Raw genomic sequence first — 18,139 nt, 5'->3', positions numbered from 1 at the left:
GAATATATTAGCGAATTTCGAAACGGCGCGCAAAACTGTCAGCCTCGGTGAAAGGGTTAAGGTGGCAACAAACTCATAAACTAGTGCCAACCCTTGTTTATTCGTCACTTACTCTCTCTCAGAAGAAAAGTAATTTGGGTACTTATTCATAGTTTGAACTAAGATAATTGTCGTATTTTTATTTTTATTTAACACGGATAGGTAATATAGTTTATTAAGCAAAGATTTAAAAAAAAGCAATTTTTTGATAAAAAAATAATAAATATTTATTTAATTTTTTTGATGCAAATATTGAGAGAAAAAAATAACGTACATTACTTATGATCTGCTTACAGTTCTTGATTTCTTGAGATCTTGGTATTTTGTTTTAAGAAATGTTAAAAGAAAGTGTAAATTTTTCATAATTTTGTACTTATTGTTTTTATTTATTCATCTTCAAAAAAACATATTCTTTGATTACTATTGTTCTATCTTCATAACGACTAATAATATTTGAAATACATGTTTAGCAATTTATTCTAATTTATATCATATAAGAATCGCCGATAAGGTTGAAAATGGTCAAGCGTTATAAAAAAATGTGTGATATGCCGGTAATTTAGATTGTTATGACCACAGTGGTAGAGTCGCGATCGAGAGCCCGCGCGGGTCGCTTATCGAGCGCCGGTGTCGAAATTTTCGTGTGCCTCGGAGCCCAAAGCGCGGGGGCGGCGCAATGGCCGCTCTGGGGGCGCTCAGCAAGTGCCGGCTCTGCCTCAAGCTCGGCGACTTCTACTCCATATTCGCCGAGGACAACTCCATACAGTTGGCAAGGATGGCGATGGCTTGCTCGGAAGTCAAGGCGAGTTGTATTCCGAACCGTAACGATTGTTTATGTTTACGTACAACAGCGGGCTACGCCCCCTCGGTTAGAACGCCTTTCGGTCAATTTTTATGCTCTTCTGCTATTCGGCGTTGACATATCGGTTCTAGCATCGCTTTCAGGCGACGCGAAAGTGAAACACACGTTCGTCATTTTGTCATCGTCGTTTCGTTTCGATTACTAACGTATATAATATGTACTAAACGGAGGGGATGGATGTATCGCCTCCATCTTTATTTTAACCCCTTTAGATTTTCATGTTTATAATAAAAGCCTATTAACACTTAAAAACATCATCTGTTGTTTTTAATTGATTTTTTTTAGAGTGATGTAACGCATTCTTCGGCAATACTGTTTTTTTCATTTGAACATAATCTTCATTTTAAATCGACAGATATTCGAAGGTGACGGACTTCCCGACAAGATCTGCAGTGAATGCGTTGAAAAATTGAGCTCTGCATTTATTTTCAAACAACAGTGTGAAAGATCCGATGCCGAACTGAGGAAATCATTTAAACCTAGTAAGTTACTTTAAGAAATAAAAAAAAAGCAAGCGATATATTAAGCAATTTCTTCATTACAGATATTACGATCACGGCCGTGCACGGTAATCAGAGCACCGAAAATGACGAGAGGCGGCAAAGATCTTTGAAGAGAAATCGAGGCGAAGACATCATTACCAAGTATTCGCCTACGGCTAATTTATTAGAGGAGAGTTACAGCGTCGATGTCTCTGATACTTTATCGTTTGAAAATACTCATCCTATGAATATAAAGATACGCAGATTGTCCGATTCGAGTTCGGTTAGTCTGGCGTCTACGACTAAGAAAAAGATTAAGTGTGAATTATGCTTTGCAACGTTTAAGACGAACAAGGGTAAATCATCACATATGCGATCGCATAAGAGGGACGAATTAGCAAAGACTAATGTCGGAGCAAATAATTCATCGCAGGGTCTGAACGCTACGAAAGACGCGAGTTTCACTTGCAAACATTGTGAACATACCTGTGTAAAGAAATATATTTTTGCGAAGCACTTGAGAGATTGTCCCGGCAACGAATCGGGCGAGTTCGAATGTCCGAATTGTACGAGAGTCTTCAAGAAAAGATTCCATCTCGTGTTCCATTTGGAAAAGAATTTAGAGTGCGGAGGAGAGAGCAAAACCAACTCGAAAAATCAGAAACCGCAATGTTCCAATTGTGATATGGAATTGACGTCGTACATGGCGATGCTCAGACATTTTTATAAATGCGTAGAAGTGAACGGCCTCAAAAAAATGTCATGCATCACATGCGATCTCAACTATTTAAATAGAAAAGCTTTCGTCAAACACATCAGATTGGTGCATATTTATAGCGAGGAAAATGGCGGCGCTCCGCAAGCTTGGACCATTTTGAAACCAGCCATGAATAACTCGTTTAAATGTCATAAGTGCTTTATGGTTTTTGATAATCAGTTCAAACTCGCTACGCACATATCAAAGCACTTGAACAATGTCGACATCAGACCTAAGAATTCATCTAAGTTTGCCATTCCTTACAAATGCCCAAAATGTAACAAAAAATTCAGATTCAAATCATCCATCATAAACCATATGAAATCTCACCGAGATACGATGACGATTAAACAGGAATTCGAAGAGAGTAACAACACTTGCGATTTATGCGATAAGTCCTTCCAATACGCGAAATCACTGGCAATACATAAAAAGAAAAAGCATACGATGCAGGTAGTTTCGATGGAAATAGCCGACGGTATCGAGGGAGATGACAAATCAGCATTCAACTACTCGAAGTTATCTTCTAGGTGTTTGCATTGCAATTTGATACTGTCGAATAAACGCGAACGAAAGCTGCACAATCAAGTGCACATAAAAATGAACGAAAAACCTAAGAACGAGTACATGTGTCCGCAGTGCAGTATGAAATTTACCAACACGAAAACTTTCCAAATTCATTATAAAGTACACGAGGGCGAAGTGAAAGATGAGGCGGAAGACGAAGAGGAGGTGTTCGATGCGAGCATAACTAATTTCTGCGAAGTCACGAGCGATCTACCCAACGATTGCGATACTGTCGAAATAGAATTTGTACCTGAATTGGAGTACGATAACGATCAGTCGCAAACGTCGATCGCGAGCATCGGTTATACGTGTACGATATGCAACGAAAGTTTGAAATCGTTGAAGACGTATCAGGGACATATGAGATTGCACGAGAGAGATACCAACTCGGAACAAAATTTGATTACATGCATGGTGTGCGATGAGGTAAAGTATTTTTTTTACGACCCAGGGTAAATCAAAAGTTAAAGATGGTTTATTTATTATATTTTTTCTGAGCCTCGCACCAATTTGGATATTATAGTTTATGATAGTTTTCCACCGAGATCAGTTTTAGGTTGCTATATTTAGGTTTTTCTATTTGCCGGTTATAACTCGTCAGTATGCACAGACTTATTTTAGTTTATGTACCAGTATTAGGTTGACAATTGTTTCTCATAGGGTAATACTTTTCCCTATTAACACATTCTTCTATAAGATAAAATTAAACTGGAAGATTGAGTGAATTTTGCTTAAAGTATTTAAATACTTTGTGGTAAATATGTTGATGTTTATTAAAAGTATCTAATACTACTGTACATAGAAAATTTTATTCTTAGGTCCACTTCTATATTGAGTTTGTTTTTATATTTTGATTTCATAGATAATACCGAAAAAGTCTGTTTACATAAATATGGTGTGCAGAACGGAATCCATTGCTGAAGTGTTTTGTGTATGTGAAAAGTAATCGGTTTTTTGTGAGAAAAAAATTATGAGTTCAGTTTTTTGAAATGTAGTCTCAAAGATGTATTGCATGACAATTCAATTAGAATATGTTGTCCAAATACAAAAATATGTTAAGCATTAGTAACTTCCATGTTAAATGGATCTTTGTTGCCAGAATCAGGTCTAGGAAAATAATTAATTTTAGAACTATTATATTTTCAACAAAAATCTGCCGTGTTTTATTATTGGAAGTGTTAGAAAAGTCTCATATACACAGTTGTTAATGCGTTTCGACCACAAGTCGATTTTTTATAATCGCTTTTATTTTATTTTTAACTATTCAAATATATTTGTAGCTACACATTGGAGGCTTAAATTTAGTTCATTCAAAGAAGTAAAAATCAGACAAATAAGCAATCTTTAGCTAACCAGGAAAAATCATAAAAAAATAAAATGATTTTGATTTTTTTTTAATACCATTTCGTAATTATCATTGCCAATATAATCATAATTACTCAGTATTTTACTGAAGTGCTCTGACCATCTATTTAGTACATCTCCCCTATCGTTTAAAACCCAGATATGCCTACTGTCCTATGGGTAGGTCACTAAAATCGTGCCACTGTTTTTTACAATTATGACGTTTTTATTACTTTTACATGAGTCAAAACGTGAATGAACTCATAAAAAGGGTCTAATAATAACTCCTAAACAATAAAAACCGGAATATTGTTAAGTCTAGTGTTGTTTGTCGTCTGGTGAAGCTGTGCGGTTTTTTTTTAATTTAAAAAGAGCAAAATTTCTTGGGCATATCTGGGTTTATCTCCCCACTATCATTTCGGCAACAGGTTACTTGTGGCTTATAGCTTTATCTCGATCTATTTATGTTTTGGTAGAATTAGAATAGTCTACTCTTATTTTTGTTATTTAATATTTCTAATTGATCCAACTGTTCTTTTTTAAAAATTATTTTTTTCCTTCTATGAACTCGCTTTTTTTCTCTTCTTTTAGTGCATAACATTCTTGTACCTTCTCATAGTTTCTTTATTACATTTTTTTTATATACTTGGTTTTTGTTCATAGTTACATGCTTACATTTTTCATCATACTATTCTGGTATTTTGTGTCGTCCTAATTTTCCCCAATTGATTTTCTGCTGCTTTATGTATAGTACCCCTGAGTTTTATTCAAGTGGAATTGATATCTGAAGTCTAGAGGGTTTTCTGCTAATGCAGATTTCAATTTTGACACGTACTTATTCTCTTTATCTAAGATTTTCAGGTTGTTTGTAATGTATTTATGTTATCTCTGATTGTTTGCTTACATTACCAGTATGTGGTCCTAATGCACATTTATGCCTCTGAAACTTCTTACATCCAGTTTGAGCAATGTCTGGCTAATATTAGAACATGTTTTATTTGGTTACACATATTTCTGTTTGGAGTATGCCATGTTCCTTTATGTATGTTTCCGTGTTGGAACAAGGTTCCTTCAATTACCATGCTATGTGATGCGGTGAAGTTAATTAGCCATTGTTGCTACTGATATTATGTAAACTGTATTTGCCTATTGTTAGTTAGGCAAATTGATTCTTACCCACTAGCATTCATATCTCCAAGTATAATTATGTCATGTATGTCATGTCCGGGGCATTCGTCATAAGCAGGAATGTAATTTTTTTTTAAATTTCCATTTCATTAAGAATCATAGTACATATTTCATTAAATGACAAGTATTTTTATGCCCTAATTCAAGTGTCCCTATTTGGAATTCACGTCAAAAAAGTAAAACCCTGTCTTTGCGGTGGAAACACTTTCATAAAAATACTTTTTTACAATATTACATATATAATATATAAACCGAATTCTGACCGAATAAAGTATATATAAACCGAATTCTGACCAATAGGAGAGCACAAAAAACAACTATCCCTTCCCAGAAGTCAAAAATCCACAGCAAAAGCATTTTATTGCTTTTGCCATGGTAATGAGCGTTCCCACTGCGACTGCGACGATTTTGAAATGACATATTTTAAAAAATATTTTTGAGACTTTATTTAGATTTTCTTTGCGGGATAACCTGAGAATTTTTGGTTTAAAATCAGGAATGTCATTTCAGATTTTTCCTGGGGGGGGGGTCAAAAGTTTGCCAGTCAGTATCGGTTTTTTAATATTTCGGTTTAGTTAAGATTCATAATATATCATTAAATGACATGCATTTTTCTGGCCAAATTTAAGGGGGGTGAGGCATTTGCCCCCCCCCCCCCCATATTTGTCCAAGAGTTCATGAAATTCTACTTTTCTTCCAATTTGTCTTAATAGGTGCATATGCACATATGTGGCTGTAATTTATAATTTTTCCTTTATACAGCATAACCTATGGCTTATAGCTACAGAAATTACTAGATGTTTAGCCCTCTTAGTCACTAGGAATCCATAGACTAAATTCTTTACATGCCTTGAAATGAACGAAACAATTATTTGTTAATTGATACTCGACTCAGCTAGAGGTCTTAATTTCCATCCGGAGTTCAAAAAAACGTGCCAAAACTTTCACAGCTTAATTAGCGAATCGAAGTATGATAAGGTATGTTAATTTCTGAAATAAATTCACCGAATTGCCGATGGTTTAGTGCGTACGACCGAATAAAATTATCAGTTAATAGGACAGACATCATATTACTGAGTAATATTTTCCACATACAGCTTGTTGATAAATGATGGTTTTGGGCAGTTGTAGTTTTGTACAGCCTTAATTAAATGACCAACTAGGCCTTCTTTTTGGCCGCATATGTTTCTACCGCCATAAGTTGTGATACACTTTAATTTATCTCATTGTTAAGTTGTTTTTCTGAATATTTTTTTCTACACATTTAAAAATATCCTTTCCTTTAGTTGTTCCGTGCATGCTATGAACATCAAGCATTTCCTCATAAATTTGAAGGAATCCATTCCAGCTGTTGAATAGCTTCAGTCGTCTGAGATGATAAGTTTTCGCCAATATCTTGATTCATTCTTCTATTCTTCGCACCACTGTGTTTCCAGACAAAGTTATTTGATTGAATAAAGTAGCTTTATCTGGACATATTTCTTCTGCTGCTTTGATCATGCATTGCTTGATTATTTTTCCATTAGTGAATGGCTTTCCTTTCTTGTCCAGAATTCAAATTCTTGATAATCAGCTGCTGGGAGTAAAGCTCGTTTTTCAATAAATTTTCAAATTTTCCTGACGTTTTACATTATATTATTTGAGGACTTTCTTTGCAAATTAAACAGATTGCCTTATTTCCAGCATCAATCATGAAATATTAGAAGTCTCCATTGTTCTTTAAATGCTTTGCATTCACTGTATATTTTTATTTTTTTCTCCATCTATTAAAATATAATAATTCAATATCGAAATAATTTGATGTGAGTGTATGTATGTACAATATTAAAACCAAAAGTGTAATTTACTTGTTATAAAAACAGAATTATTTTGACATGTTTGCTCTGTATCGTTCAGCTGACTACAATACTGAGAAGTTTAAGATCTTGTCACACCATGGTATGTAGGTGCCATCTAACTTAAAAACAAAATTCAAGAGATATTAATGCAGTTCATGAAAAATGATATGCATTATATAATTACTATTTATCTAAAAGTGTTTTTTAAAAAAAGTGGTACTTAATATCGGGTTGTGGCTCACTGGTCTTCGAAAAATTGTAATCCGGCCCGCAGATCAAAACTGTTGGAGTTTTTCCAAGTGCCATTTTTCGATTAACATTATCAAATGCCAGGCAATGAATAGATATAGCTTACTATTATGTAATATACACATGCCATTTTCATAGTGTACCTCATGTCATGTTTTTGATTTTTTGGGTTTTATTGTAAGTATTATTTTTAAATGGTCTATCTTTATTTTTAATTTACCTTTGTTAATATTGATACAAAAATGTTTTAAAAATAATAAATGATCTATATAATTTTTTCAGGAATTCTATGATGAAAATGAGCACCGTCAGCACATGAAAGAGCACTATAACGATAAAAACATAGATACTTCTTTGCTTGTGTGCAAGCTATGCAATAAACCATCCAAAAACATGCGTTCGTACATCGCTCATATATCGTGGCATAGCAATTCGGGCACCTTCCAATGTTATTTATGCAACAAGACTTTTCCGTATTCCAACTACTACGCGAAGCACATGAAAGGCTTTCATAATGTCAGCATCAAAGACATGGGCATGGCTACGAAGCACAAGTGTCACATTTGCAAAAAATACTTTGATACTCATAATTCGTTACAGTATCATATTACTTGCCATAAGAGAGGTCAGCAAGCAAGTAATAATAAAAAGAAAGTAGAGTTCAAATGTACTCATTGTAATAAGCAATTCGTTGCCAAATATGCTTTAGTAACGCACATGTTGACTAATCACAACATACAAATAGATATTGCCAATCCAGAGTTATTAACTGATAAAAAATTAAAATCGGGCAAGTTCCACTGTTCGTTTTGCGACTTGGTGTTTGCAACTCAAGGCGGATATTATAAGCACCTTTCCAATATCCATCCGGACAGGAAGCATCTGATTGTTAAGAGTAGTAAGTCCATTATGGAAATCGCCCCTTTGGAACCGATTAAAATTGAGAGGATCGAGATTGACACTGAAAGCATGAAAGCTAATCAGTGTGTTTTTTGTCAAAAATACTTCAACAGTCCCGAAGAACTGCAAGAACATATTCCGGTACACAATCTGACACCGAATTTGTTCAAATGTACTATATGTTGTAAGAAATCAGCTACGATGAAGATGCATTTATTGCATCTAACAAAATTACATCTGCAACAGTATCATTTGAGCAATCCGTTAAAGTGTGAAAATTGCGATAAGAAATTCATTCGTAGACAAGAGTTGCGAACGCATCTACAAAACGATCATGATATAATCGAAGATTATGTTACGAAGCTGGATAAAGATGATGCTATCGAGCCTACGGATCTGAAAGATAAACAGTGTCATATTTGTGAGAAGATCCTTAGTAGCGAGAGCACATATCAGCGACATCTAATGTGGCATAACGAACGTCGTTGCAACTACTGCTGTAAATATTTTAATTCGAAAGGCTTTGTAGCGACTCACGTGAAGTATCATTGCGAGAAAAAGAAAGTTTTAGGTAATTCGGATCAGTATGAAAAGAAGATGAAGTGCCACGTGTGTTTAAAACCGTTTTCAGTCGCTATAAAACTGTATTGTCATTTGAAGGTACAACATAACGCCGAACCTGATAGTAATTCAGGTGTTAAAAAAGTATCACCGTGTGATTTTTGCTTCTCTGTGTTCCATTGCGAAGAAAAGATGTTATCGCATCGAAAGTCACATTTTTATGTCTCAATCTTGAAGTGCAAATTTTGTGAAAAGGCTCTGCGACCGATACAGTTTAAAAAACATAAAGTGCAACATTATTCCGAGTCGTTTGAAGACAATCCAATAACGTGCGAACATTGCGACGAAAACTTTACAACTATTCGTTCTTATAGCAATCATTTGACGTTGGTTCACAACGAAACGTTAGTTTGGAGCGAAGTGCTCGATAATCCCAGCGAAAAGTGCAATATATGCAACAAAGAATTTGCAAATCTACAGCGGCACCTTATGTATCATGAAAAGTATAAATGTAAGAAGTGTTTGAAGCATTTCTATTCAGAGATATTGTTCGGTGAGCATGTGTGCGAAATAGAGAGTGACGATGAAATGGATAAAAAAGTCAAGGTTGAGACGGACGCTTCTGATGCGGATTGGGTAGAAGAGTGCGATTTTTGTTTTAAACCCTTCACGGGTCAAAATTGTAAATCAAAGCACAACTATAACCATTATAACAATCAAAGTTATGGATGCAGATTATGCAGCAAGCGATTCTCAATGAAGTCAACTTTAAAGTATCACTTTGCGTCTCACAGAAATCAAAAGTTTAACGATAATCCGTTACAATGCCGAATTTGCTCTACCACTTTTAATAGACACCAAGAGTATTTTGATCATTTAAAAGTCGAACACAATATAAATGAGACTTTAGATTACCGAGCCGAATTCCCGGCTGTCGAATGCCTGATATGTAAAAAGTCATTCTCGAATATATACCGCCATTATAAATACCATCAAGATATACAGTGTGGCCAATGTTATAAATATTTCTTATCGCATCAAGCTTACATGGATCACGATTGTGGTAAATCTACAGTAAATCCGGATACGGCCGTTGAGTTCGACGGCGACTTAATGAGTCTCACTATCGCCGATTATAAACCATTTGAAATTAAGCGATTATACGACGGCAATAATAAGATGATTAACACGATCGAGGAGGATTCTAGCTACAATCATACAGATTTTTCGGCAGTTGCCATTAAATCTGACTTGGACTCGTCCATGGTAAGTAACGGAGATAATATGTCGCAAACTTCGTTCGATAATTTCTCGCCGGTCATATCGTCGACGATATCTTTAAGTTCTGCCGGCAACGAAAACAAAGAGGGCGAAGAGTGCGACATTTTCATCAAGAGCGAACCGATCGATCATCATTACAACTATATGGACCATGGCTTGAATGAAACGTAAAACTTTTATTTGTTGTTAATTATGGTACTTCGAGTGATTTATAAATAGAAGTAGCGTATTTATTAATTATTAAGTAGGAGCATTTATTAAAGGACATGCGTGTATATGCTAGTCAATTTCGTATTTACAATTTTATCTGTATATTGAAAGATCTCGTTCCCGAAGTATTTGGATTGTAAATATGTTTTTGAGAAGAGATTTATACTTTTCTATAATAAAACGTTAAAACTTCTAATGATCCTTAGGGCGATCGATCTTAACTTATAGTATTACTTGCCATTATTACTGTGCTTCTTTATTGCGACACCCAATACGTATTTGTTGCCACAAAGATAGTATAACCTGATTTTTGTATGTATGTGGATCTAGATTATTATTGCCGTTAGTTTTTCTTCCAGCACGTAATTTTAAGATAAATTTCGATAGAAATATTACCTATAGCAGAGATATAGACCATATAGTGATTTAATATTTAATGAAATTTGTTTATAACTTAAAAAAATCTTTTGGTGGCAATCGTGAAAAACTGCTATACAAATGTGTAGCAGGTCAGATGAAAAATATTCTTTTTGGGATCATATTCGATCTTATGTATATATATAAAATTTACATATGTGTACACCTTTTGTCAATGATTTCAGTATTTATGTATTTTTTAGAATATTTTAGAAATTTACTTAACTGAACTGTGTTGACTGTTAATTTGTAAATATCTAAATAAATTTTCCATATGCCATACAAAAAGTGGCTACATTGTGGCATCATATATCGAAAATTATGACCACTATTTCTACAAATTTGCTATTTAGATGCAGTCAAGTTTTATTTCTGTGGCATACAGATTTTAAAAATGACCTGCATTTTTAGTCTAGTGGGAACCACAATTTTACATGTAAATCAGGTTATGGTATCTTTAAAAAAATGTTTGTTTTATATGTTCATTTATTTATTATCTTTGTAACATCAGCTAAAAAGTATTTTTAGTGTTAATGAATTAATAGTGTAGGGTGAATTTTTCAAAGTAAGGTCAAGGGATGTTTATAAATTTGAGAATGGTGATTTTTTATTGGCACAAAATACATCATCGAAATAATTATAATTGTATGGATTAAATAATTAAATTCTTATTAATCAATTTAATAATATACTATGACCATTATGTACATTATACAGTTATGTTGTATATATTTCTATAATGCGTATAAAAAATGTTTTATACTGTTTTACAATTTGACGACGGACGTAATTTAGATGTTTAAGGCATTCCATTTTAAATTTGGATCCATGATCTACAAACGTATAAGGTGACCCAAAAATATTGTTTTCATGATGATATTATCTTAGTTGCTTAAAAAATAATGTATATACTTAAACGTGTTACATTCTCATTTTTATATATGTAAATAAATATTTTTAATTAAATTGTTATACGAATCTCGTTTATATGATATTGATTTTTTTGAAAATGTAATAATGCGAACGAGTCACTGAAGTGTCATATTGAATTTTAATCGTGTAACTTTTAGTCTTATGAGCAAATTTTTTTGATGGTGTGTGTGTTTGTGTTAAAATATAAGATTGTGTGTTTGTCAAGTACTCAAGAACTCAATTTAATCTAAGATTTATTAGTGGAAGACGGCAACCCTTAATTTATATGGTTATGTAGTTTAAGTTCGGTTCTTGAATACTTGACAATACTTTGTTGTGTATACCTACATTATCTTCTAAGTGAATGTGTAATACAAATATGGGTCTCGCAACCAAAATCTCACATTTTTTTACAACATTGGCTTATTATTTATAGAAATGATATTGAATTGCTTCTAAATGATTTTTTACACTATGCACTTAAAGTTACACTGTTACAACGTTGGAAATAGAACGTTATTTTTTATTTTAGAAAAGAAAACAATAATGATAACTGAAAGTCTACCTGTTTATGTGTAAATTATTGTAATTGTGAAATTGTTGATTCCTTTTGGGATTATTAAACGAATTAAAACGTATCTGTGTGTGATTTTTTCAAACCCTTACATTCAAATTTAATATGTATTTATGCATATGACATTATTTTCGTTTTGTTTTGACAACAGTCCAACCAGGTTCAACGTCTTCTTCCATCGGTTCGTCCTGTTGATTTGATTCTTCGTCTTCTTCGCATAATTCATCGTCATCGTGTATAACTTCATTAGGTTGAATCTGAAATTATAAAGAATATTTAAAAAAAATATGAAATTATTGCAATAGCACAATATTCGGGGAGACATACGGGTAAAGTATTTAACACTTGCTGTCTGGAACGATCTAATCTACAGGGACTCAGGCTTGCTACTTCCATCATCATCTCGGCGACCATATTAGAACGACACATGCAAATATACTTGACGAGTGACTCTGCTATTTCTAAAATCAGATAAAGACGTGATATAATCTTTTTTTTGTAATTATTAATTCATATAAAATACCTTGTGTAGAGTTGTCTTCACATATTGTATCAAATTCTTCATTCATAATATCGTCCAATATCAACTTCAGTTCTCCAACGTCCAAATTTTGATGAGATAAACAATAACCGGTGATATAATCTGTCATCATTTCTGCAGTCTGAAATATCAGTTTTATAAGCATTTGTTTATAGAAAAACATTTAATTTTACCTAGAATTCGTTTATTACTTGTTTAGGATTGTGTCCTCCCATTCCATTGTTTATAGCTAATTGCAGAGCTGTCCATCTGTTGAATATTCTTTCGACTACTGATGTAAATTGCATTTGATAAGCTGGATGAGACATGATGTGTTTAAAGCTGTATAGTTTATATGATCTATAATTTACACTCAATTCTGAAACGAGTAAAGTTATATATATTTGTGTTAAAAATCTTAAGCAATATGTACATTTCTAGCAAAAAAATATTGTAAACTAACCTCAAAATTGAAATAGAACACATCGTCTGCGAAGGAACGTCAACATATTAAAAACAATACTTCGCCATAACACGTGATTTTTAAGCCATATGTAAATTTATATTTAAAAAATATCTATTGTAAGTAATCGAATATAGAATTAAATATTTGCATTTATAAATAATTAAAAATAATTTAATTATATTTTAAATTCAGAATAAAATTTAATTAAATTTATTAGCAAAGACTTGATTGGACTGCGTAATATAGTTAGATTAGTAAATTGTACATTTTTAAAGTAATAAAATATTTATGTTTATTTGTATCGTATTGGATAAGTTGACCAGATTTTGAAAATAGCAAAAATTTGTAAAAAATTTGCTAAGGCAATCTCTAAAATTATTTTGAAGAGGTAAAATTGCAACGGCAGCTAAACAATGATATTTCTTATGTCCCTTTTGCGAATTTTGCATCTAAACTTGTACACACACCCGTAAAAATTCAGATAACTTTCTGAATTTTTAATTCTTTTCTGATGAGACACATTTCTACCTCTCCGTGTATGTTAATAAGCAAAATTGCCGCATATGGGGCGAAGAAAATCTTCACGTGATTCATGAGAGATTATTACATGCCCAAAAAGTGACTATTTTGTGCGGATGCGATGAAGGCTGGACTGTAACAGTCGACTGTGAGCGCTATAGGCGCATGAATAGTTATTATTATGCCGCAAAATCGAAGATATCGATGTGAAAGAAACGTGGTTACATCAAGACAGCGCAACTTGCCACACATAAGGTGCCCAATTGATTGTATTGCGTGAAAATTCCAACGTCGCGTTATTTCACGTTTTGGTAATGTCAACTGAAAGCAAAAATCATGCGATTTAACGTAGTTAAATTTATTTTGTAGGGCTACGTCATATCTAAGCTGACAAAACGGAAAGGTTGGAGCAACGTCCGCTAAGTAATAGTCGAGATAGCGCCCGAGATGTACGAAAAAGTTATCAGTAATTACATCGAAAGGATCGGATGTTGAAAAAGGTCCAGATGTGGCCATTAATTGATTTTATATTTTAAAAAATAAATCATATCAAATGTTTGGTTATTAAAAAAAATACGAAAATATCCTTTCATTTGTGTTTTTTAAAGGTATCGAAAGTAAAGTGAGATCATTCTTTAATAATTAGAAATATTTAGAATAAAAAAAATAAATGTAATTTTATAAATTTTAGATTTTAGTCACTCATAATATTGCTTAGACCAAAAAATTATCATCATTTGACGTTTGCCATTTGGCGTCGAATTCTGTTTGTTGATTAACCGCAACGATGTTATCAAAACTAATTTCAACCGGTAACATAATATATTTTAAATTATATAGTTTTAAAATATTATATTTATGGTTAATTTTGTAGAATCAGAAGATGAAAATACAGAAGGAAGTGCTAAAAATGATTTTAAGGTCAGAAATGATTTATTTTAACATTTAATAATATATTAGTTAATGTATTTTTTTGTGTTTTAGGGTGGAGGAAGTAAAGTCGATAATAGTCATGGTAATGATCATATTAGAACAACATTTAATCAAAATGGTTAAATTTCTTTATTTAATTATAAACAATCATATTTTCAGAATCCAGAGGTGATAGTGACGAGCATGATTTAGATCCCTCATTAATCCAACAATGCATTAAAGTGGAGGTATGTACGGTGCAATGTTTTAAAATAAAAGCTTATTATATGTTTTAATTCAAGTTGTTTTGAGCAGTTAGTAGAAGAGAAATCTGAATTAAAAGGTAACCATAAAAATGCTCTTAGCGTTGAGGAATATTTTTTAATGTGTTTTTGTTTTAGGTGATGAAACATGCAAAGTTCCAGAGGAAGAAAAGATATATAAATGCACACTTTGTCCAAAAGCTTTTGTTCGTAAAGGCTGCCTTAAGCGTCATTTAATTGTACATTCAGATGCTTCACCTTATCAGTGTTATGTATGTGGAAAAGCATTCAAAATGGAATCATACTTAGTAAAACATGTGAAAGTTCATAGTGATCCATACATATATTCATGCGACGTGTGCGGAAAGTCGTTTAAAATGAAGTTTTATTTAATAAATCATATGAAGCAGCATAACGAAGATAATATTGGGGAAGCGTTTAATCAAAATGGTCAAGATCTTGAATTAATCAAATTAAAATAGAAAATACTATTTTATATTCTAATTTAATCATACTTTTAGAATCAAACAATGCTTGCCATAATCGTCATTTAGATCAATGTGTTAATGGAGAGGTATGTACAGTGGAATATTTTAAAATTAACTTAATTTAATTAATTTTAATTCTTTTAAACAGTTATTAGAAGGAACATCTGGATTAAAAGGTAATCTTGAATATTTTATTATTTAAGAAAATTACTTTAAAGTACCGTTTATTTTAGATGATGATTTAGACAAGTTTCAAGAAGAAGAAAAGAGATTTAAATGCACGCTTTGTCCAAAATCTTTCGATCGCAAGGGCTGTCTCAATCGTCATTTAGTTGTGCATTCCGATCATTTGCCTTTTCATTGTGATGTGTGTGGAAAAACGTTTAAATTGGAATCTTACCTAATAAAACATATGAGAATTCATAGCGATTCTTACAAATATAAATGTCAAATATGCGAAAAAACATTTAAAATAATGTTTTATCTTATAAATCATATGAAAAAGCATACAGATCCTATCAAATTTGAATGTTTGCAGTGTGAAAAGTCTTTTAGTAATAAAAGAATGCTATTGTTTCACATGAAAAGTCACGAGGAAGAAACGGAATTTAAATGCACGCTCTGCGATAGTTTCTTTAACAATAATCGTAATCTTCAACAGCATATGAAGACACATACGATCTTGCATACCTATAAATGTGACATTTGTGAAAAATCTTTTAAAACTAAATATTCATTTTTAAAACATAAGAAGACTCATGCGTATGTCTACGATGAATCGAAAGATAAAGAAATGGATTTTAAAATCCACATGGCATACAACGAGGGCACTAAGAAACATGAATGTTTAAAATGCGGGAAGTTTTTCACTCGCAAGGGCGGTCTCAAGAAGCATCTAAATCTGCACGTAGAAATGTTAAATCATAAATGTGAAATATGCACAAAGCCATTTAGAGCTAGACATTACCTTTTGAAGCATTTAAAGATTCATAATGATTCTGACAGATTCATATGTGATTTTTGCGATAAATCGTTTAAAGTTAAAATATCTCTCATCAATCATATGAGCAATCATAACGGTTCCACGTTTAGATGCAACTATTGTAGAAAATGTTTTTCAAATGAGAGTTTGCTCTTATTTCACACAGACAAACACGAGAGAGGGATGAATTTTAAATGTTCTCTTTGCGAAAAGCTGTTTAGTTCGATGTTTTCGCTTAGGCACCATAAACGTTTACATAAAAATATGAACTATATATGCGACATATGCAAAAAGTCATTCAAAGCAAAATCGTATATTATTTACCATATGAAAAGTCATCGAAATGCTTATGACTACAAATGCACAACTTGCAATAAAGTATTCAAAACCAAACTCGGTCTACAAAGACATACGGAAATACATCAAAGTACTCAAGACCATAAATGTAATCATTGCGAAAAATCATTTAAAACTAAATTTTACCTAGAAAATCATAGAAAAAAACATAAACTATCTTATGATTATAAATGCAAGAGCTGTAATAAAGCGTATGAAACAAAGTCGCGACTCTTGCGTCATACATACAAAATGCACAAAAATAAAGTAGCTCAGATAATATACAACTACAAATGTGAGATGTGCAATAAAGCGTTTAAAAGAAAGCGAAATCTGATATTTCATTTGCATTTCTTTGATAAATCAAAGAAAAATGCACTTAAGCATAAGCATAATGCTTATAATTTTGAATGCACCGAATGCAGAAAGACGTTTTTGTCTGAATCAAGTTTTCGTAAACATATAAATGTTCACATGAAGAAAAATAAGGCAAATGCAATTATACACATGGAAAATTTTTCAGAATCAGTGAACGTTAAGGTGAATCAAATAGTAATATTATTTGTGACGTCAAGAATCAATATCAGTTTTGAAATGTATTAATTTGTTGTTTATGCTTATGTCTGAGAATGATCATAACTTTGCTGGACTAAAAATATAATCACTTTGGAATAAAACGCAATTTTAAATTGATTTTTAAAAATATAATGTGATATTTAAAATAACTCGTTTTAAAGATGTTCACTTTCTCTACATTTCTGTAAAGTAGACGTAAAAAACAGACATGTCTGATATCGATGGTAAAGTTTATTTTTATGAGTTTGATTGCTATATTAATTACATATTATTTTTTTAAGGTTGAAGATATAAAGAAGGAATTTGTTGAGAATGACTATGAAAATCATATCGAGGAAATGGATGATATGCTTGAGATAGGTGAGATAAAAATATATAGATAGTATTTTTTATGTTATAGAAGATATTTTTTTATAGAATACAACAATATTAAACAAGAATTTGACGCTGAAATTATTGAAACTTAAAAGCAATATATAACTATACATATTTTTTAAGACTTGTTATGGAAAATCGTTAATTGAATATTATTTAAAAGACAGTTATATCTTTAAATATATTTATATTATTATGCAATCTAATAGTTTTTATTTATTATATTATTTATAATATATATAGTGTTGGTAGATAAATTTATAAAATATCCTGTTTAATTGTAAAATGATTTTTGACAAATATAATAATATAAATTTATACTTCTTGTATGATTACAATTTGTTTACACAATAACTATCCCAATTTTCTTATGTGTATAAAGCAGGGTTGTGGACAGGGCCGAATCTCCTTATAGGCTAGGCTACAGTCAAGGACCTCCGGCCTAGGTGAATAATAACAATTTGGATCTCTAAATTACGGAAATTATCTTGGTCTATTTGAACTAGTAAAAAAATTCGATC

General features: G+C 32.1%; 2 protein-coding genes across 2 annotated transcripts; one reads left to right on the top strand and one right to left on the bottom strand.

The window, feature by feature from the left end:
- Window positions 1–614: 614 nt before the first annotated feature.
- Window positions 615–17,816, top strand: LOC148239268 (uncharacterized). The gene is made up of 15 exons (XM_088181391.1): window positions 615–841; window positions 1,257–1,383; window positions 1,446–3,133; window positions 7,609–10,235; window positions 10,390–10,403; window positions 14,561–14,607; window positions 14,671–14,701; window positions 14,779–14,846; window positions 14,914–14,941; window positions 15,000–15,311; window positions 15,383–15,435; window positions 15,498–15,525; window positions 15,583–17,207; window positions 17,525–17,603; window positions 17,661–17,816. The coding sequence occupies exons 1-15, from the start codon at window positions 716–718 to the stop codon at window positions 17,708–17,710; spliced, it is 6,903 nt and encodes a 2,300-aa protein (XP_088037517.1). The 5' UTR covers window positions 615–715; the 3' UTR covers window positions 17,711–17,816.
- LOC148239269 (pre-rRNA-processing protein TSR2 homolog) lies at window positions 11,277–13,237 on the bottom strand. Its single transcript, XM_088186714.1, has 5 exons — window positions 13,165–13,237; window positions 12,914–13,080; window positions 12,705–12,843; window positions 12,509–12,642; window positions 11,277–12,438 (listed from the first exon to the last, which is right to left on the bottom strand). Exons 2-5 carry the CDS (start codon window positions 13,028–13,030, stop codon window positions 12,307–12,309), a joined length of 522 nt encoding a protein of 173 aa, XP_088042840.1. The 5' UTR covers window positions 13,031–13,080; window positions 13,165–13,237; the 3' UTR covers window positions 11,277–12,306.
- Window positions 17,817–18,139: the final 323 nt, after the last annotated feature.

Source organism: Plectrocnemia conspersa, unplaced genomic scaffold, assembly GCF_051122295.1.
Source record: "Plectrocnemia conspersa isolate PC_06_02 unplaced genomic scaffold, ASM5112229v1 ptg000001l, whole genome shotgun sequence".
Classification (NCBI taxonomy): domain Eukaryota; kingdom Metazoa; phylum Arthropoda; class Insecta; order Trichoptera; family Polycentropodidae; genus Plectrocnemia; species Plectrocnemia conspersa.
This window is presented reverse-complemented; position numbering and strand designations above follow the sequence as displayed.